The sequence below is a fragment of the Rutilus rutilus genome, assembly GCF_951802725.1.
Source record: "Rutilus rutilus genome assembly, chromosome: 8".
Taxonomy (NCBI): Eukaryota; Metazoa; Chordata; class Actinopteri; order Cypriniformes; family Leuciscidae; genus Rutilus; species Rutilus rutilus.
In genome coordinates this window covers 26,605,750-26,622,308 of record NC_140222.1, presented here as the reverse complement: position 1 = coordinate 26,622,308, position 16,559 = coordinate 26,605,750, and the positions used below count along the sequence as shown (strand labels likewise).

General features: G+C 37.1%; 4 protein-coding genes across 10 annotated transcripts in view; 3 read left to right on the top strand and 1 right to left on the bottom strand.

Annotated features, from left to right (window-relative positions):
- arhgap45b (Rho GTPase activating protein 45b) overlaps positions 1 to 44 on the top strand; it is a 20,289-nt gene extending 20,245 nt beyond the window's left edge. For all 4 annotated transcript variants that reach the window (XM_084415646.1, XM_084415643.1, XM_084415645.1 and 1 more), the window contains exon 23: positions 1 to 44. This exon is cut by the window's left edge. The gene's annotated coding sequence lies outside the window, so the exon portion shown is untranslated.
- On the bottom strand, positions 29 to 6,201 carry polr2eb (RNA polymerase II, I and III subunit E, b). Its single transcript, XM_084415647.1, has 8 exons — positions 5,739 to 6,201; positions 5,389 to 5,563; positions 5,152 to 5,267; positions 3,222 to 3,302; positions 1,835 to 1,893; positions 1,621 to 1,699; positions 1,462 to 1,537; positions 29 to 119 (listed from the first exon to the last, which is right to left on the bottom strand). The coding sequence occupies exons 1-7, from the start codon at positions 5,793 to 5,795 to the stop codon at positions 1,472 to 1,474; spliced, it is 633 nt and encodes a 210-aa protein (XP_084271773.1). The 5' UTR covers positions 5,796 to 6,201; the 3' UTR covers positions 29 to 119; positions 1,462 to 1,471.
- Positions 6,202 to 6,442: 241 nt separating this feature from the next.
- gpx4a (glutathione peroxidase 4a) lies at positions 6,443 to 11,643 on the top strand. Of its 2 annotated transcripts, none has more exons than XM_084415642.1 (7): positions 6,443 to 6,578; positions 7,858 to 7,952; positions 9,847 to 9,991; positions 10,069 to 10,220; positions 10,946 to 10,970; positions 11,085 to 11,144; positions 11,285 to 11,643. In XM_084415642.1, the coding sequence occupies exons 1-7, from the start codon at positions 6,513 to 6,515 to the stop codon at positions 11,315 to 11,317; spliced, it is 576 nt and encodes a 191-aa protein (XP_084271768.1). In that variant the 5' UTR covers positions 6,443 to 6,512; the 3' UTR covers positions 11,318 to 11,643. The 2 variants fall into 2 exon arrangements, with proteins under 2 accessions (XP_084271768.1, XP_084271767.1); XM_084415641.1 differs by lacking the exon at positions 6,443 to 6,578 and adding an exon at positions 7,429 to 7,692.
- A 2,790-nt stretch (positions 11,644 to 14,433) lies between these two features.
- Positions 14,434 to 16,559, top strand: part of pip5k1ca (phosphatidylinositol-4-phosphate 5-kinase, type I, gamma a) — a 32,480-nt gene continuing 30,354 nt past the window's right edge. For 2 of the 3 annotated variants that reach the window (XM_084417678.1, XM_084417677.1), the window contains exon 1: positions 14,434 to 14,843. In XM_084417678.1, coding sequence (XP_084273804.1) covers positions 14,732 to 14,843 — 112 coding nt within the window. In that variant the 5' untranslated portion in view covers positions 14,434 to 14,731. The remainder of the gene's footprint in view (positions 14,844 to 16,559) is intronic. The other variant, XM_084417679.1, reaches the window with a different exon arrangement.

Below are 16,559 nucleotides of genomic sequence, written 5' to 3'. Positions count from 1 at the left end.
CAAGCTGTCAAATGAAATGACAAGGAGAGACTGACTTACAGAACCATATTTATTAGTTACAGAGCATTATTTAAAAAAAAAAGACCTTTCACTTTCAGCAGTTGGAGAAAATGTCGCACCTGTCAAAGGAAAGATGAAACAAATATCATTAACTTACAGCATTATCAACTAAAAATGTGAAATATAAAAGACAAATTATTAATTAGTAAAGACCGTTTAGGTTAATGAGACTAAAATAACATTGATTTGGATTATCAATGTTGAAATGTATTCAAAATACTCTTGACAAGTATTACAGGGAAATAAGAGAAAAGACAATAACAGCAAATAAAATGCAATTGCTCAACATTAACTGAACACTCTAGTAGGGTTTGGTCTCTTTTTAATTTAAGATACAATTGTTTATCGATTCCAATTTGGTACAGTCAAACTTGAGGGTATGTTTACATCACGACAATATACTAAAAACAGTAAAGTTTTTCCATTGCGTTTTTCCCGTACAGACGACAACATTGTCAAAACGATCCCGTTCACACAGATCTGCGAAAAGGACTAAAAACAATGTATTACGCTGCCAGGTCAGTAGGTGGCGCTTTGTAAAGAAACACTATGCACCTAAGGACTGAACATGTAATGCGCACGACGTCACCGTTTTCACAAATTCACGTTTTTGGTGAACGATGATGGTATATTTTTCGAAAACTTGCACTTTGAAACACGTTTTCAAAAAGTTTTCAGGTCCCCAAAACGCTGTTGTCGAGTAAATGAACTGCCAAAATTCCTATTTTCAGTTTTTAGTTAAACTGTGTTGTGTAAACGGCTTCTTAGTTATCAAACATATTTATTCTGTCTTTTTGTAAAACATTGTTGCAGCTGAATACCACGAACAAAAAACAGCCTAAAGAACTACTAATAAACTAGACTAATATAAATTTCAAACATTAAAGGCAAGCATACAGTCAGTAATACAATAAGAACAAATAAGCAAACTACATTTCAATTCAATTTCTGAACTTTGATCAGTTGTATTTATTTGTGCTATTGCTAGTTCTTTTTATACATAAAATATAGATTGATCCTTATTACAAAATTATTAATTTTGTTCTTTGCTGTCACTTTTATATCTGAATACACAGATCCAATATACTGTTACACATGCGTTTTCTTTCTCAACTGTTCACTTAAGACATCACCGAATGCATTTATTACGAGGATATTTGGACTATTTTGTGTGCGTTTCTCCGTTTAAGTCCAAGATGATGTGAATGAACTCCATTCAGCATTCACGCACAATCAGGCAGATTTTTGTGCCGTGCTGAGTTTTCTTTTACATCTTGTGCTTTAAAACCACATTAAAGTACACACACAGGAATCGATAAGTGAAATTGTAAAAGTATCCGATTCCAGAATTGAAATTGATTTTTGATTCCCAACCTAATGAACTAAAACAGAAATACTGACTTCACAAGCATTACTGGACCAATCTGTATGTGATGTACCGTCCAGCAGTTTCACTCGGCCTGATGATCTTAACAACCTGAAAAACACGGCACAAGTTACTAACCCCAAATATTTTCAGAGATGTAAAAATAAGAAAACTGCACTTTAGATATTTCCCACCTGGCCTCTTTTTAAGCCAAAGTAACGGGCGACAGGATCCCCAGCTTGAATCCTGGGAAGCTGGCTTTCCTTTAGTTTACTGGAGAGGAGCTGGTTAAGGCTAACCAAGCAGTATCTGATCTAAAGCTATAACTACAGATGCTTCTACAGTAAACCATTCAATTGTGTGTGAGCAGAGAACCATGACTGCATGCTTCCAGGTACAAAAGGATACTATCGTGCCAGTAACTCGATTACTTCCTCTTTAGTCATCACTATGTGCTCTGGAACAAGCTGAAAAGAATAATCACATTGTCATTGCACTGTTAGCCAATTTTAGACCAATCTCCAATTTTTCATTTATGACTAAAATTTTGGAGAAAATAGTCCTGCAACAATTACAAAGCTTCCTAACTGATAATGCGATTTTTGAAACTCTTCAATCTGGGTTTAGAAAACATAATTCGACAGAGACTACATTGCTGAAGGTTTTTAATGATGTACTAATAACCTGTGTCTCTGGTGACTATGCAGTTCTTGTGCTTTTAGATTTAACTGCTGCATTTGATACAGTAGATCACTCTGTACTTATTGCCCGATTGGAACAGTGTGCAGGCATTACTGGCAGTGCGCCGGACTGGTTTATATCTTATTTTACAAACAGAAGCTTCTCAGTGAAGATTGGAGACTATTCCTCTAGTAAGGCTGTGTTATCGTGTGGGGTTCCTCAAGGGTCTATTTTGGCCCCCATTCTTTTTTCTTAATGCATGCTTCCACTAGGTTCTATTATTAGGAAACACGGGTTGTCATTCCATTTTTACGCGGATGATACTCAAATTTATCTGCCCTTAAAACGCTCGTCAGATAGTCTGGAAACTCTTATGGCCTGTTTGACCGAAGTAAAGACTTGGTTGTCTTCAAACTTTCTGAATTTTAATGAGCAAAACGGAAATTACTTTATTTAGACCCTCAGACTTCTCCACCATTCCTAAAGTACATTTTGGTGGTCTGTCTTCTTGTGTGAAGCCATGGGTGAGAAATTTGGGTGTAGTATTTGATGAAACTTTGAGATTTGAAACGCTAATTTTACGTTCTTTACATTGGTTGCCAGTGCATTATAGAGTGGAGTTTTAAACTTTTACTTTTCGTGTACAAATCTTTAAATGGTCTGGCTCCACCCTACTTATCTGCTCTATTGACTGAGCATCATCCAACTAGATCACTCCGGTCATCAAATCAGAGACTCCTGTCTATCCCGAAGTCAAAATTGAAGTGTAGGGGGGACCGTACTTCTCTGTAGTTGCCCCTAGATTATGGAATGACTTGCCCATTTCAATTAGAGTAAATCCAAGTTAAAAACATTTTTGTTTGATAAGGCATTTAACACATGCTGACGCACTATTCCATTGTATCATTATTATTTTAAATTGGTGAAGCACTTATTTTATGGTATTCTACTCCTCTATATTTGTACTGTTGTTTTATTGTGGTTAGTTTTTATTTGTATTAATACTGTAAAGCACATTGGACAATGTAAATTGTATTTAATTGTGCTATATAAATAATTTGCCATTGGACAAAAACTGGCAAAAAATGAAAGAAAAATGCAGGTTTCTTCTCACCTCGTGTTCAGTAATGTTGATTAGAAGCTCCTGCTGAAGAAACTGCTCAAGTATGTACTTTGGCGCCATGTCTACCAGAGACTGAAATTTGAAAGACAAACCAAGTTAATTATCTTGCGTGATAGCTGCAGCCTGCAGGAATCACATTTTTGTAGGCCAAAACTCAGAAACGGTTTGAGCACTTCCGGTTCCAAGTCAATGGTTCTGTATGCAAATCACTCTTGTTGTACTTTGATGTCATAGACCCATTGGTCTGTGCAGCCACAGACTCTCTTGACTCTGTTGTTGAACACGACTCTTTTAAAAAAAATGTTTTGAAATAATCTTAACAACCTCAAAGTAGGACTGTCTTAACTTATTTATAAGTTACTGTTAAAACCAAATTGGGAGTTTTTAGTTCCGGAACCCAACGTTTGCCCTCTATAGCCTACATTTACTCTGCCGACAATAATTAGGCTTCAAAATTCATTCAAATTGTTCATTTGTGAAGATTGATAATGAACAAAACGTATAAGAATCATAAACTTCTGTTGGTCACAGAGCTTCTTTTCTGCAATAATCCAAAAGCCAATGTAAAACGGTTATTTGTTGACGCTAACTTCCGGTTGGTCTACAAAAATTCATCACTGCAGCGTTCTAATAGGCCTATGTCACGAAAAAATTGAAGACCGGAAGTGCGTCTTTTAGTAGGGATACGGCTCTTCCGGTTAGCTTTTTACAATGGCGGAGTCCGATAGATGCCGCTGGAACAAATCTCTCCGCAACCTGCCTGAAGTCACATATGACGATGTGGTTCGGATGGTAAATGAAAACTCTCAAGTGGAAACGTCAAAACTGAGGAAAGGGTACAAGTTCTTCTGGGAAAACCATTGTTGTTATAGCTCTAGCCGTTCGCCAGTAAGGTAAACGTTTCTATGGTAACAGCGAGTTGGACCAATCAGCAGACGTTGCTGTTACGCTTAGGATTGTGGGTAGTGTAGTTTTTTTTTTTTTTCATAAGATCGCGGATAAAACATGTTTTTCTTAAAACAAGGTTGATTTCATACGAACTTATAGCTTCTACAGGAGCAAAAACCTTCGCTTCACAACCTCATAGCTCCTGGTCAGTCTACCTCGGATGGTTTTTAGACATTATGGCTGATAATCTAAATCTTTATCGATTAATACTGTTGACCGGAAGTTCTGAATCCCTACTCCGCGTTCCGGAAGCAGGAAGTGTGACATAGGCCTATAGGCTTGTTTGAGATGTGCCTCGCCTGAAAGGTAGGTGAGAGTAGGCGACTGCAGAATCCAACGTGACCGTGAGTTTTTTGACATACTGCATGACATCAGAGCAAGGCGGACCACACTCGAACATTTCTAACCGGCATAAATCTCGCGGTGATCACTGGTGATTGGTTCTGCACAGATTTTGCTCATCTCAAACAAGCCTTATAACCTTCCATATAGAGCGGTGCAGGTATGACATCACTTTGTAGGCCTTGCTAACAAGGTGCTAAATGGGACTACAGAGGCAGTTGGGGACATTGAACATCATCACGCTGAAAACCTAAACTCAGTCCACTTTTACAGCCTCGGTATGCTTATAATTGTGCTCTTATATAAACTATCCTAATTCAAACGTTCTGGGAAAATATTTTTAGATAAAAACTGAAAGAGTTGTCAGAAGCTTAGCGGTGGTGATGTAGAATTCGTGGGACCGTGGTGTAGTTCGTTTATAGCCTACCTTTAGCTTTTTACTTCTGGCGACTGCATTTAGGTTTACAAAACGTGTAAATATCACAGAGCTTGTTCCAAAAGCCTATGGGAAAACCTTTTAGGATTTTGTCGAGGGAACCAGTGTGATGCTAACTGCCGGTTGGCCTACAAAGTGACGTCATACCTGCACCACCACCTTCGATATCGCAGTGAATATGCTTGGCTCGCTCACCTGTTTGGCGGAGGGGGTCATGCCCATCTGGACTACAATAATGGCCCGAGTGATGTTTTCTTCCTGCATACGCTGACAATACATCTTTATGGTTTTGATGCCAACCTTTGGTTCCTCTGAAAGCAAGATAACAAATATGATGTATAACTAGTCCTAGACATCCGAAATATATCAAACATCCATCAATAGTTCTTAATGGAAGGGTTAAACAGGGCTCCCGTTGAAGATACAACATACCAGGGAAGAACACAAACATCTGGTCGGTTGGATCGTCGTTGTGGGCGACCAGGACAGTGAGGTCGGTTCGCCGAGGTCGACCCTCACTGGGTTTGTCTCCAAACTGGCTTCTGAACTCATCAAGAGTCTGATCCAGCTCATCTTGCGTCACTAAATAACCACGATCGTGGCAAAGCTACACCGAGACGATATACACAATAATAACATTACATATTTTTTGTTATTTGGATGTGTACTGTAATTATAAAGCATTAAACTCCTGCGGATCGGAATAAGAGTCACAATAACGGTCTACGCAGCATGGCTCAAGTTAACGTTACACTAAACAAGTTGTGTTGCTGTTCATTTACCTGCATTATAGTTTTCCGAATTTTCCATAGTCTGTAAGTCTCTTCCTCGTCATCCATATCGCGTTAAAAAAAGATGATTAATACAAAATATTTCGATTAAAACAGACCGCTGATTCAAGCCTTGTACTGCACGTTTGCGTCCCGCTGATGGCGCGTGTATATGACGTCGGACGTTACGCCACAGCCTAACTACAACGCGCACTTTGATTTCGTATTACAAAACAATACGCACTTTTTTTGTAAATAAATAAGCTTTTATTACAAAATGTTATAATATCATGTTAATAATAGCAAATACATGCGATATTAAGTTAGATTGGTGGTTTTTATTACACATCACAGCTAATCTTCATTCTTTTATCGTTATCGATATATCCTGAAAACAAATATTAAAAGCGAGTAGGTTTTGTAACAATCTCATGTCGAAAGTGCGTGTGATTTCAGCAAATAGGTTCTTTCGAACAGTTCGTATCAAAGAACCGGTTCATAAAGTGATTCATTGATTCATTTATCGTCCCTATAACATCCTAGCATTAGATATTACATTCACTTAAACGCTCAAATATAAGGGTACGTATTGTTGATTAATTACATTTTATTAGTATGGGAGATTATTGTAATTTCACGTGTCCTCTTTAGTATGTCAATCGGATCATACTTTATGAACGAATCGTTCTGTGAACCGGTACAACTAATTCACTGAAAAGAATCGACTTAAAGGAACTATTCATTTGGGCATCACTACTGGACTTTTCGAAGCGTAAAGAACAAAAAATGGGTTTTATCAATCATGTCTTGCTGTTCGGGGCTTTATCGAGCAGTGGGATCATTGGTGCAATGGTATCGTAAAGTTAAATACTTCTGTAACTTATATTTGCCAATCTGAATCATATTACGTAATCTGGTATCATGTGCTGCATAATAACGGGGATTTTGTAAATGTTTTATCATCAGTACACAGACACACAAGCAGTACTATTGTGCAAGATGAGAGTCTAGTTTCGCTGTATTTAGTCTTTGTGCCAGCCAGTTACCTCGTCTGTTATTTAAATAATGCGCAATAACAACAATAATAATCTAACCTAATCTAGGCTAAATATTTTATTTTTGGCATAACGTTACATAACTAGAAACATATACGGTCTGCTGTGTCTGTTTCTATTTAAAAAAGGTATTGGATCATTTAATATTTTTGTATCCATTATATAGCCTATCCAAATGTTACAAAGCATCATGTATCAAATTCAAATATTCATGATATATTGATATATAAAATAAATATTCTACTATTACTTAACAGAACATAATGTCCAAAAATATTACACAACCTTGGTGCATGTCCAAAATGCCATTAACAATGCCAAAGTACTTAGTATATTCATGGCTGTTTTATTGCAATTAATGTGTTAAAACATTAGTTTATGTATTATTATCCTATTATTATTATTATTATTATATCTTTGTTGCATGAATCCATCCCTGAAGGCAGTGTCTAAGTCAATATCCATATGAAATATCATATGTTTACTACATTTGCAAAACAGTATAATTTATATAATGCGTACATGAGCGTCTTATCTGATATGTGGACCGAGTGCCAACATGCACATCAAGCTATCAGCTTTCTCAGGTTGTGTAAGATCGTCACCCAGTGACCTTTGACCTCAAGTTATTTACCATCAAATACTTCTCATGTTGACGAGTTACAAGCATGAAGTCAGCAAAAATTCAACCTATAGCCTAATGAAGAAACAGCCTCCATAACAAGTTAATATTTATCTGGAGCACTATACATAAGAGGGGTTTTCAGTGTTCTGGATGTTTCTGGAACATAAGGTACTTAGCAAGAGGATTTGATCGAACACGCTGCCTGCTGTTTCAGTATTAGTACTGAAAGGCAGCCATGCGTTTCTTAGGCTCTGCTGTTGTTTTCTCCCTAGTGTTGCAGACAGTGGTAAGAATGATTTTTAAAATGTATGAATGTGAACACTGGATAAACAGGTTTTCAGTTGCAGTTGGAATTAAATTTGTTTAAATGGAAATTTGTTTTTTTGTTTTTTTTTATGTATTCAAAAATGTCCTACTGTTTAACTTTACGCCGGCTTGTTTTTTCCCTCAGTCTGGACAGCTAGAGGACTGGGAGACGGCCAAATCCATTTATGACTTCAGTGTCACGGATATAGATGGCAATGAAGTTTCTCTGGACAAATACAGGTGAGAGATGGAAATGAGTGTGGCAGAAGTTTCATCTCGAGGTATAAAGCCTCAAGGCTGAAATAAACTAGTCTGGAGGAGGTGACGCTAACTGATGCCCATTTCCACCACAAAAGAGAAAAACACATGTTTTGGTAAATCATAAAATGAGATTATGAGATTAATTGATAGTCAAAATGAACATAAAATCACAGTATGACATACTAAGTCAAAAATATGACAATTGCGAGATGAAAAATTGAAATTATGAAATTAATTGAATAGAAATTCACAAAAGTCACAGGTATGACATTTAATTCATAAATATGACACAAATAGTCACAGTTATGACAAAAAGTTGAAATTGTGAGATGAAAAGTTGAAATTATGAGATGAATTGAGTAGAAATTGACAAAAAGTCAAAATTATGAGATGAAAGGTTTAAATTATGATATAAAAACTTAAATTATGAGATGAAAAGTCAAAATTATGAGATGAATTGAGTAGAAATTGACAAAAAGTCAAAATTATGAGATGAAAGGTTTAAATTATGACTTAAAAAGTTAAATTATGAGATGAAAAGTCAAAATTATTAGATGAATTGAGTCGAAATTGACAAAAGTCATAAATATGTTATAAAAAGTCACAGTCAAAATCGTTATATAAAAAGTCAAAATTATGAGATAAAAAGTCAAAATTCTGATATAAAAAAGTTGAAATGAAAAGACGAAATCATGAGATGAATTGAAATGAGATGTCACAAGTATGACAAATATTATATAAAAGTTGCAAAAGTTGAAATTATGATATATAAAGTCATAATCATGACAAAAAGTCAAAATTATAATCAAATCAAATCAAAATGTATTTATATAGCACAATTCATACAAAGCAATTCAATTTATAAGATAAAAAATCATAATTATGACAGAAATCTTGACTTTTATTATGACTTTTTGTCTCATAATTTTGACTTTTTATCTTATAATTGACTTAGTATGTATTAATGTTCACTTTGTGTCATAATTATGACTTATATCCCAATTGCTACTTTTTACATCATAATTATACATTTATGTCATAATTATGATTTACCAAAACATGATTTCTATTTAATATGGTGGAAAGGTGCTTCTATAGATTTCACAGAAAATTGCATAGTGTATGACAGGCACAGACTCTGATTTTGTAGTTTCAGACTACGATTCTGTAGCCTGACTACGTCAGACTTCGTACTTCCTCTCAATTTCAGTTCGCTTCTGTACTCAGTCTGACATAGCGACCGTTTTCCCCGTTTTCCTCCGGCCTCAAAACAGCCGGGCCAATCAACGAACAGAGGGCGGGCTGAGAGCCGTGACGTAGACGCTGATTGTACCGTGGATGCGTAGATTTTCTTCACATAATCTGCAAAAGTCGTTCACAGCCATGTTCACTCCGGTATTTCGCTTGATGGTTTTGTTTTCGTATCATACATGTGTTTACAGTGGAAGTCAGATGCGGCTGTCGAGCATGTGCATAACACACGCCATAACCAAACGTTATGTGATTGGCTTACGGGTAACCAATTATTTTAAACTTCAGACAAGCGCCCCCCCCTACCCCCCCCCCCCCCCCCCCCCCAAAACATTTTTCAATTACGCCCTTCCAGACTCTGTCTACGAAGCAAAGCAAAGTAGAAGAGTTTGGTATTACCAGACTACGATTCTGTCCACTTGGAGGATATCAAACATGTTTCATATTTTGAGCCGATTTTTAAAACGCATTGTTTTCATTAATCATGCTTCTCTCAGCAATAAGGCGTATGTTTCTGCGTGAGTGTTTTCGAAAACGACTTGAAAGCCTGGGAGTGATATAGTATAATCAGTTGGTCACTGATTTGTAACACTAACAAAATCCCATTTACTGTATATTTTAGGGGGAAAGTTGTCATCATCACTAACGTTGCCTCAAAGTGAGGCAAAACCCCGGTAAACTACTCTCAGTTTGCAGAGATGCACGCCAAGTACGCTGAGAGAGGTTTACGCATCCTGGCCTTCCCATCCAACCAGTTCGGACACCAGGTACGGAAAGCAAAAAATGTTTTTAACGCTCTTAAATCAAATGAATACCATGATCCAAATAAAATGTTTTTGTTCAGGAACCAGGAACCAATTCCCAAATCAAGCAATTCGCCAAGTCTTACGACGCAGAGTTTGACATGTTCAGTAAGATTGACGTGAACGGCGACACCGCACATCCTCTTTGGAAGTGGCTGAAGGAACAACCCAATGGAAGAGGATTGTTTGGAAAGTGAGTTGCCAGATAGTTGACTTGTAAATTATGTTTAAATAAATGCTTATTTGATATCATTCAAGGGATAGTCCAGCCAAAACTGAAATTGATGTCATATTTACTCACCCTCATGTCGTTTCAAACCTGTATGACTGTCTTTCCTCCGTGGAATGTAAAAGATAATATTCAGAAGAATGCCGGTAAGAAACAGTTTTGGTTCCTATTAACTTCCATAGTTTTTTTTGTCCGTACAATAGTAGTCAATGGGAACTGAAACTGTTTGATTTCCAGCAATCTTCAGAAAATCTTGTTTACTCGTAAACAGAAGAAAGAGAGCGCTACAGGTTTAGAACGACATGAGGGCGAATAAATAGTGACAGAATTTCTGGCAGGACAACTCTCGGAAGAGTTTAGAATGGTAAATTCAATCTAGTCTCTTCAGAAAATTTGGACCAAACCGCTCGATTCATATGGAATAGTTTTACGATATATTTATGAACTTTTTGAAGAGTCAAAGTGGTAGTTGCGTAGACTGTCAATGGAAGGACAGAAAGCTCTCAGATTTCATCAAAAAGATCTTCATTTGTGTTCGGAAGATAGAACGAAAGTCTTACAGGTTTGGAACGACATGAGGATGAGTAATTAATGACAGAATTTTCATTTTTGGGTGAACTAAACCTTTAGAAGAGCTGATGCATTCTATATTTAAATGTCTATTGACTGTTGTTTGTATTCCATTATAGTGGCATCAAATGGAATTTCACAAAGGTATGTGCATCTTTCCTTTATGAGTTACTAAATCTTGTATGGTAAATAGTTAAATATTTTGTGGCTTCATTGAAATAAATCCTTAAAATCAATGTGTTTTTGTTTTATTTTCAGTTCCTTATTGACCGTGAAGGCCAGGTTGTGAAGAGATATTCTCCACTGCAGAATCCAAGCGTACGTTGTTCGGTTTCTACTAATCTTTGATTGTATTTTTAGTCATAAACTAGGTCATGTTTGCGATTAGCTACGATATCTAATTGTCACCGCGATATTGGCACAACATATGTAATTTATATCAGATATTTCTTTTTCAGGTGGTGGAGAAGGATCTGCCCAAATATCTCTAAGGAGAATCATTAGCTGAGTGTCAGATGACCCCACGCTGCCCTGCCGCCCCTCTTCATTCTCCCTGACTGACAGCTGGGAATCAGTGATGTCGTCTCATGGAATAATGATGGTTTGTTTGGAAACCCGTCTTGAGGAAAAAACAGACCTGAAGCATTTGGCGTGCAACCCCTCCTGAGAGCATCATCAGTGGCCAGCCGTCAGTCTGGAGAGACACCCCTGTCCTTAAACTGCCCCAGGGCTTTTACATGAAAATATGTACATTTATTCAGCACTAATCATGTTGTCATAACATTTCTTAATAAACGCAAAGAAATTGATTTTAAAATTTGTGAATGTGAGTTGTTGGTATCAGTGAGCCAGTTTATTTACATCAACTTAACCGAAATGAAAATGTGAAATGTTGCTTTGGCAACTAGCAAAAATTGTATTGTTCGGTTTGGTTAACTCTAATAACCGTGCAGTGAGCTTGAAATGTTTTATATATGATTGCCTTGGAAAACTGAAAAGTCATCACTGAGACAGAAGTGGACAGTAACAAAGTACATTTACTTGAGTACTGTACTTAAGTACACTTTTTGAGTATCTGTACTTTACTTGAGTATAATTTTTTCTGGAAACTTTTTACTTTAACTTCACTACATTTGAAAGACAAATATCGTACTTTTTACTCCACTACATTTCTGTCAAGTCGGACAGACGTTGGATTTGGGTTGGAAATGAAAGTCGGGTTGACGTCAGAACCCGACGTCAGATTGACGTCACCATCCAAAGTCGGACAGACGTTGGATTTTGGTTGGAAAGGAAAGTTGGGTTGACGTCAGAACCCGACGTCAGATTGACGTCACCATCCAAAGTTGGACAGACGTTGGATTTTGGTTGGAAAGGAAAGTTGGGTTGACGTCAGAACCCGAGGTAGGTTTGACGTCAGAACATGCCGTCGGATTGACGTCACCATCCAAAGTCGGACAGGCGTTGGATTTTGGTTGGAAATGAAAGTCGGGTTGACGTCAGAACTCAACGTCAGATTGACGTCACCATCCAAAGTCGGACAGACGTTGGATTTTGGTTGGAAAGGAAAGTTGGGTTGACGTCAGAACCCGAGGTAGGTTTGACGTCAGAACCCGACGTCAGATTGATGTCAGAACATGACGTCGGATTGATGTCAGAACATGACGTCAGATTGACATCACCATCCAAAGTCGGACAGACGTTGGATTTTGGTTGGAAAGGAAAGTTGGGTTGACGTCAGAACCCGAGGTAGGTTTGACGTCAGATTGACGTCAGAACATGCCGTCGGATTGACGTCACCATCCAAAGTCGGACAGGCGTTGGATTTTGGTTGGAAATTAAAGTCGGGTTGACGTCAGAACCCAACGTCAGATTGACGTCACCATCCAAAGTCGGACAGACATTGGATTTTGGTTGGAAAGGAAAGTTGGGTTGATGTCAGAACCCGAGGTAGGTTTGACGTCAGAACCCGACGTCAGATTGATGTCAAGACGTCGGATTGATGTCAGAACATGACGTCAGATTGACATCACCATCCAAAGTCGGACAGACGTTGGATTTTGGAAATAAAAGTCGTGTTGACGTCAGAACCCGACGTCAGATTGACGTCACCATCTAAAGTCGGACAGACGTTGGATTTTGGTTGGAAATGAAAGTTGGTTTGACGTCAGAAACCGACGCCAGATTGACGTCAACATCCAACATCCAAAGTCGGACAGACGTTGGATTTTGGTTGGAAAGAAAAGTTGGGTTGACGTCAGAACCCCGAGGTAGGTTTGACGTCAGAACCCGATGTCAGAACATGACGTCGGATTAATGTCAGAACATGACTTCGTATTGACGTCACCATCCAAAGTCGGACAGACGTTGGATTTTGGTTGGAAATGAAAGTCGGGTTGACGTCAGAACCTGACGTTAGATTGACGTCAACATCCAAAGTCGGACAAACGTTGGATTTTGGTTGGAAAGGAAAGTTAGGCTGATTATCAGAACCCGACTGATGTTGGCTTCTGTTGTCAACCCAATTTTCATTTTCAACTACAATACAACGTCTGTCCAAAGTTGTGGATTAACGTCAATCTGACGTTGGATTCTGACATCAACCTGATTTACATTTTCATTGTTGGGTTTGGTCTTCTAAATGTGAATTTTTGTCATTGTTTTGGAGCACACTAGCTTATAGATAACAGTAAGGCTAACATATTCATACTAAAAGCCAAAAACTTTAAATAGGGCACTATTTTTAGGGTGTCCGAAACCATTGTGGATGTTATTGAGTGTACTTATTCAATCTCACATTCAATCCCACTGTGTTCTAGAAATAAATTTGATATTGATATGAGGGTAGGTATATCGCATAGATTCAGAGGCGTAAGGAACTGTAAGTATTACATACAACAATGCAACAAAATAAAAAAATGCATAGACATTTACTTTTTACTTTTGATGCAAGTTCTTTTAAAAATGAGTACTTATGTACTTTTAGTAAAAATCGGTCTTTACAACTTTTACTTGTAACAGAGTAATATTTGACCAGTAGTATCTGTACTTTCACTCAATTCTCCAGTAAGGAAGTCGTGTACTTTGTCCACCTCTGCAAGACAATAATTCTCTAATATAAGAACATTTAAGAGAATTACATTTACAATAACATTTGTAGTATATATGCTGACTGCTTCATTTAAAGCAAATGGAGAATTCACTGAACACTAATTAATATTTTGTAGGTAGGCTACAACCATAACAGTGAAAACAACGCTGTTAGAATATTATAGTGATTCACCAACAGAGAGCAGCAGCAGCCTCATCAAAACACCCAGCAGCTCCTGTAGGGAAGTGAGATTCATTTTTACGAATCGATTCATTCGATTCGCGTCAATGAACCAGTTCAAACAATCAACAATGTTTCAAATAATCGTGTTCTCCACTGTTTATCACTAATATTTTGTTCAATCAGATGTGTCGAAAGTTGTCAGGCAAAATAAAATAGTTTTCGTCAAAATACCACATTACAGTTACTGCTGTAAAACTCTAATAATCAGTAATCGTAATTTCTTTCAGAATTCCTTTATTTTCAGTTACCATAGGCTGACAGCAAACAGCAAAACCAGCCCCAAATGATTTGTTCGTGGCTTTCCAAATCGGTTCAATTGAACCATTCAGTCTGTTCAAATGAACGATTCGTTCGCGAATCGAACATCCCAATCCTGTGCTTGACAGCTCAGAGGAGAGGTCTGGAGGACCACGACGCGCAGGAACAGTCCTCAATCTCTTACATTATTTTTTGTCAGTTATTCAGATCCATATATAAATATAAAGGCCCCAGAAAGCTGTGTATAGATTGAAATATTCGCTATCATCGGTTGCCAGCGCTCTCGCTCAGAGTATTCATCCCGGGATTTTGAATGGAAGTGGAGGCTGAAGGGGCGGCCAGCCTGTGTGAGGCCGGGGATGGGAGTCCGTTATCCGGGGCAGCATCATCCGATGACGCGGGGACGACAGACGACGGGGATGCGGGTAACTAACCACTCGGGGTTTGATTCGATAGAGGGGTTTAAAAAGACTTCGGTTCATGCAATCTCATCTGATTGATTCATATGGCAGGGATGCACTTGTATAGAGCTAGCAAGACTAGCATTCATGCATGGAGAAGGGACACTGATGCATGTGATATATCATTCCTGCATCAGATTGTTGGGATTCTCATGCAGCCATAGAGAGAAAGTGTGCTGTGCATTTATAATAGGCTATATAGTTTTATGGGCATGTTGTTGTCAGGTGGATGGTTTGATATGACGGGTTAAAACCAGAATCAGCTCGCTAGCCATCAGCATAGCAGGGACACTGGGTAGATGACAGATGGGATGATGGGGTTTCAGGTGAGGAATGGGGTAAAGGCTTGTATTGCATCTGTTGAGAATAAATGCCATAAAATGTTTATTGCATATGCAAATTTGAATGCATAAGATGTATTTTGTAGACTAGATGGCATTTTACAGCAATATTTTGTTTTCAGAATGATTTATTAATGTCCTTTTTCTTCCTTAATTTATTTGAGTGTGGTGTCACCTTGGTGTAATGATGGCCTTTTTTCACTTCAATTTAGCATTTTTGTTATTTATTTGTATTGTACAAAATACCAAATATATATATATATATATGAAAATTAAATTAAAATTTAAGACTGGACTATTTCTAGGTCACTAAGATTTGTATTGTACAAAATACCAAATTATTTTCCATATATAGACATATATATTCATATATATGGAAAATAATTTGGTATTTTGTACAATACAAATCTTAGTGACCTAGAAATAGTGCAGTCTTAAATTTTAAATAATCTTAAATATTTCTTAATTTATGTCTTAAACTTTTTGTTTATATATATATATATATTTTTTTTTTTTCAAATTTAAATTTGATTTTGTACCCCACTGTATGCCATGGTATATTAACAAATACACACAAAAAAATCCTTGTTGAGCCTTCTCAATCTGATAATTACATTTTTTCACTTTCATAACAGAGTTACTTTATTTATCAAATACACTCTTGTTTCTAAGAGAATGTGCTATTTTCTTCTCGGTTCCCCATTTGCGTTTTTTTCTGCTATAATAAGTCACGTATCTGTGTGTGAGGTGTCAATGAGTGTGTTCACATGCACACTACGCAGATAACCGTCAAAAATCGCCTCATTCTGTAAACCCAGATATATATATGATCAATAAGTTATGACAACTTATGTTTTAACATTGCTTTGACTCATCAAAATAATTTAAGCAATTATCGACTTTTTTTATAAGTTATGCAAGATTCAACTCACTTTTTAAGTCAGTTTAATGTAATTTAAGTTGAAATGACTTAAACATCCAAGTTGATTGTACTTAAAAATTTAAGGCAGCAACTTTTTTTACAGTGAAAGGAAAGAAAGCTACGTTTCAAATTATCAGTTTTTCCTCTGCTTTTAACATGAATATGTGAACGGATATACACACAAAACATAACAATACCATTCTTTTCTTGTGCTGTTAAACATGATCAGTTTAAGATAGTTCTTGTAAACACACACGAGTCATCTTATTGAAGAGCACAAAATGTGATCCACTCCAAAAAGAGCCTATGTTCAGTAGTATACTTAAGATTGACCTTTATATTGTTGACAAGGTTTGTTCTTTTGCGTCTGTGTTGAAGCTTTTGCAAACTGCATTGTGGTTACCGTTGTTCAAAGAC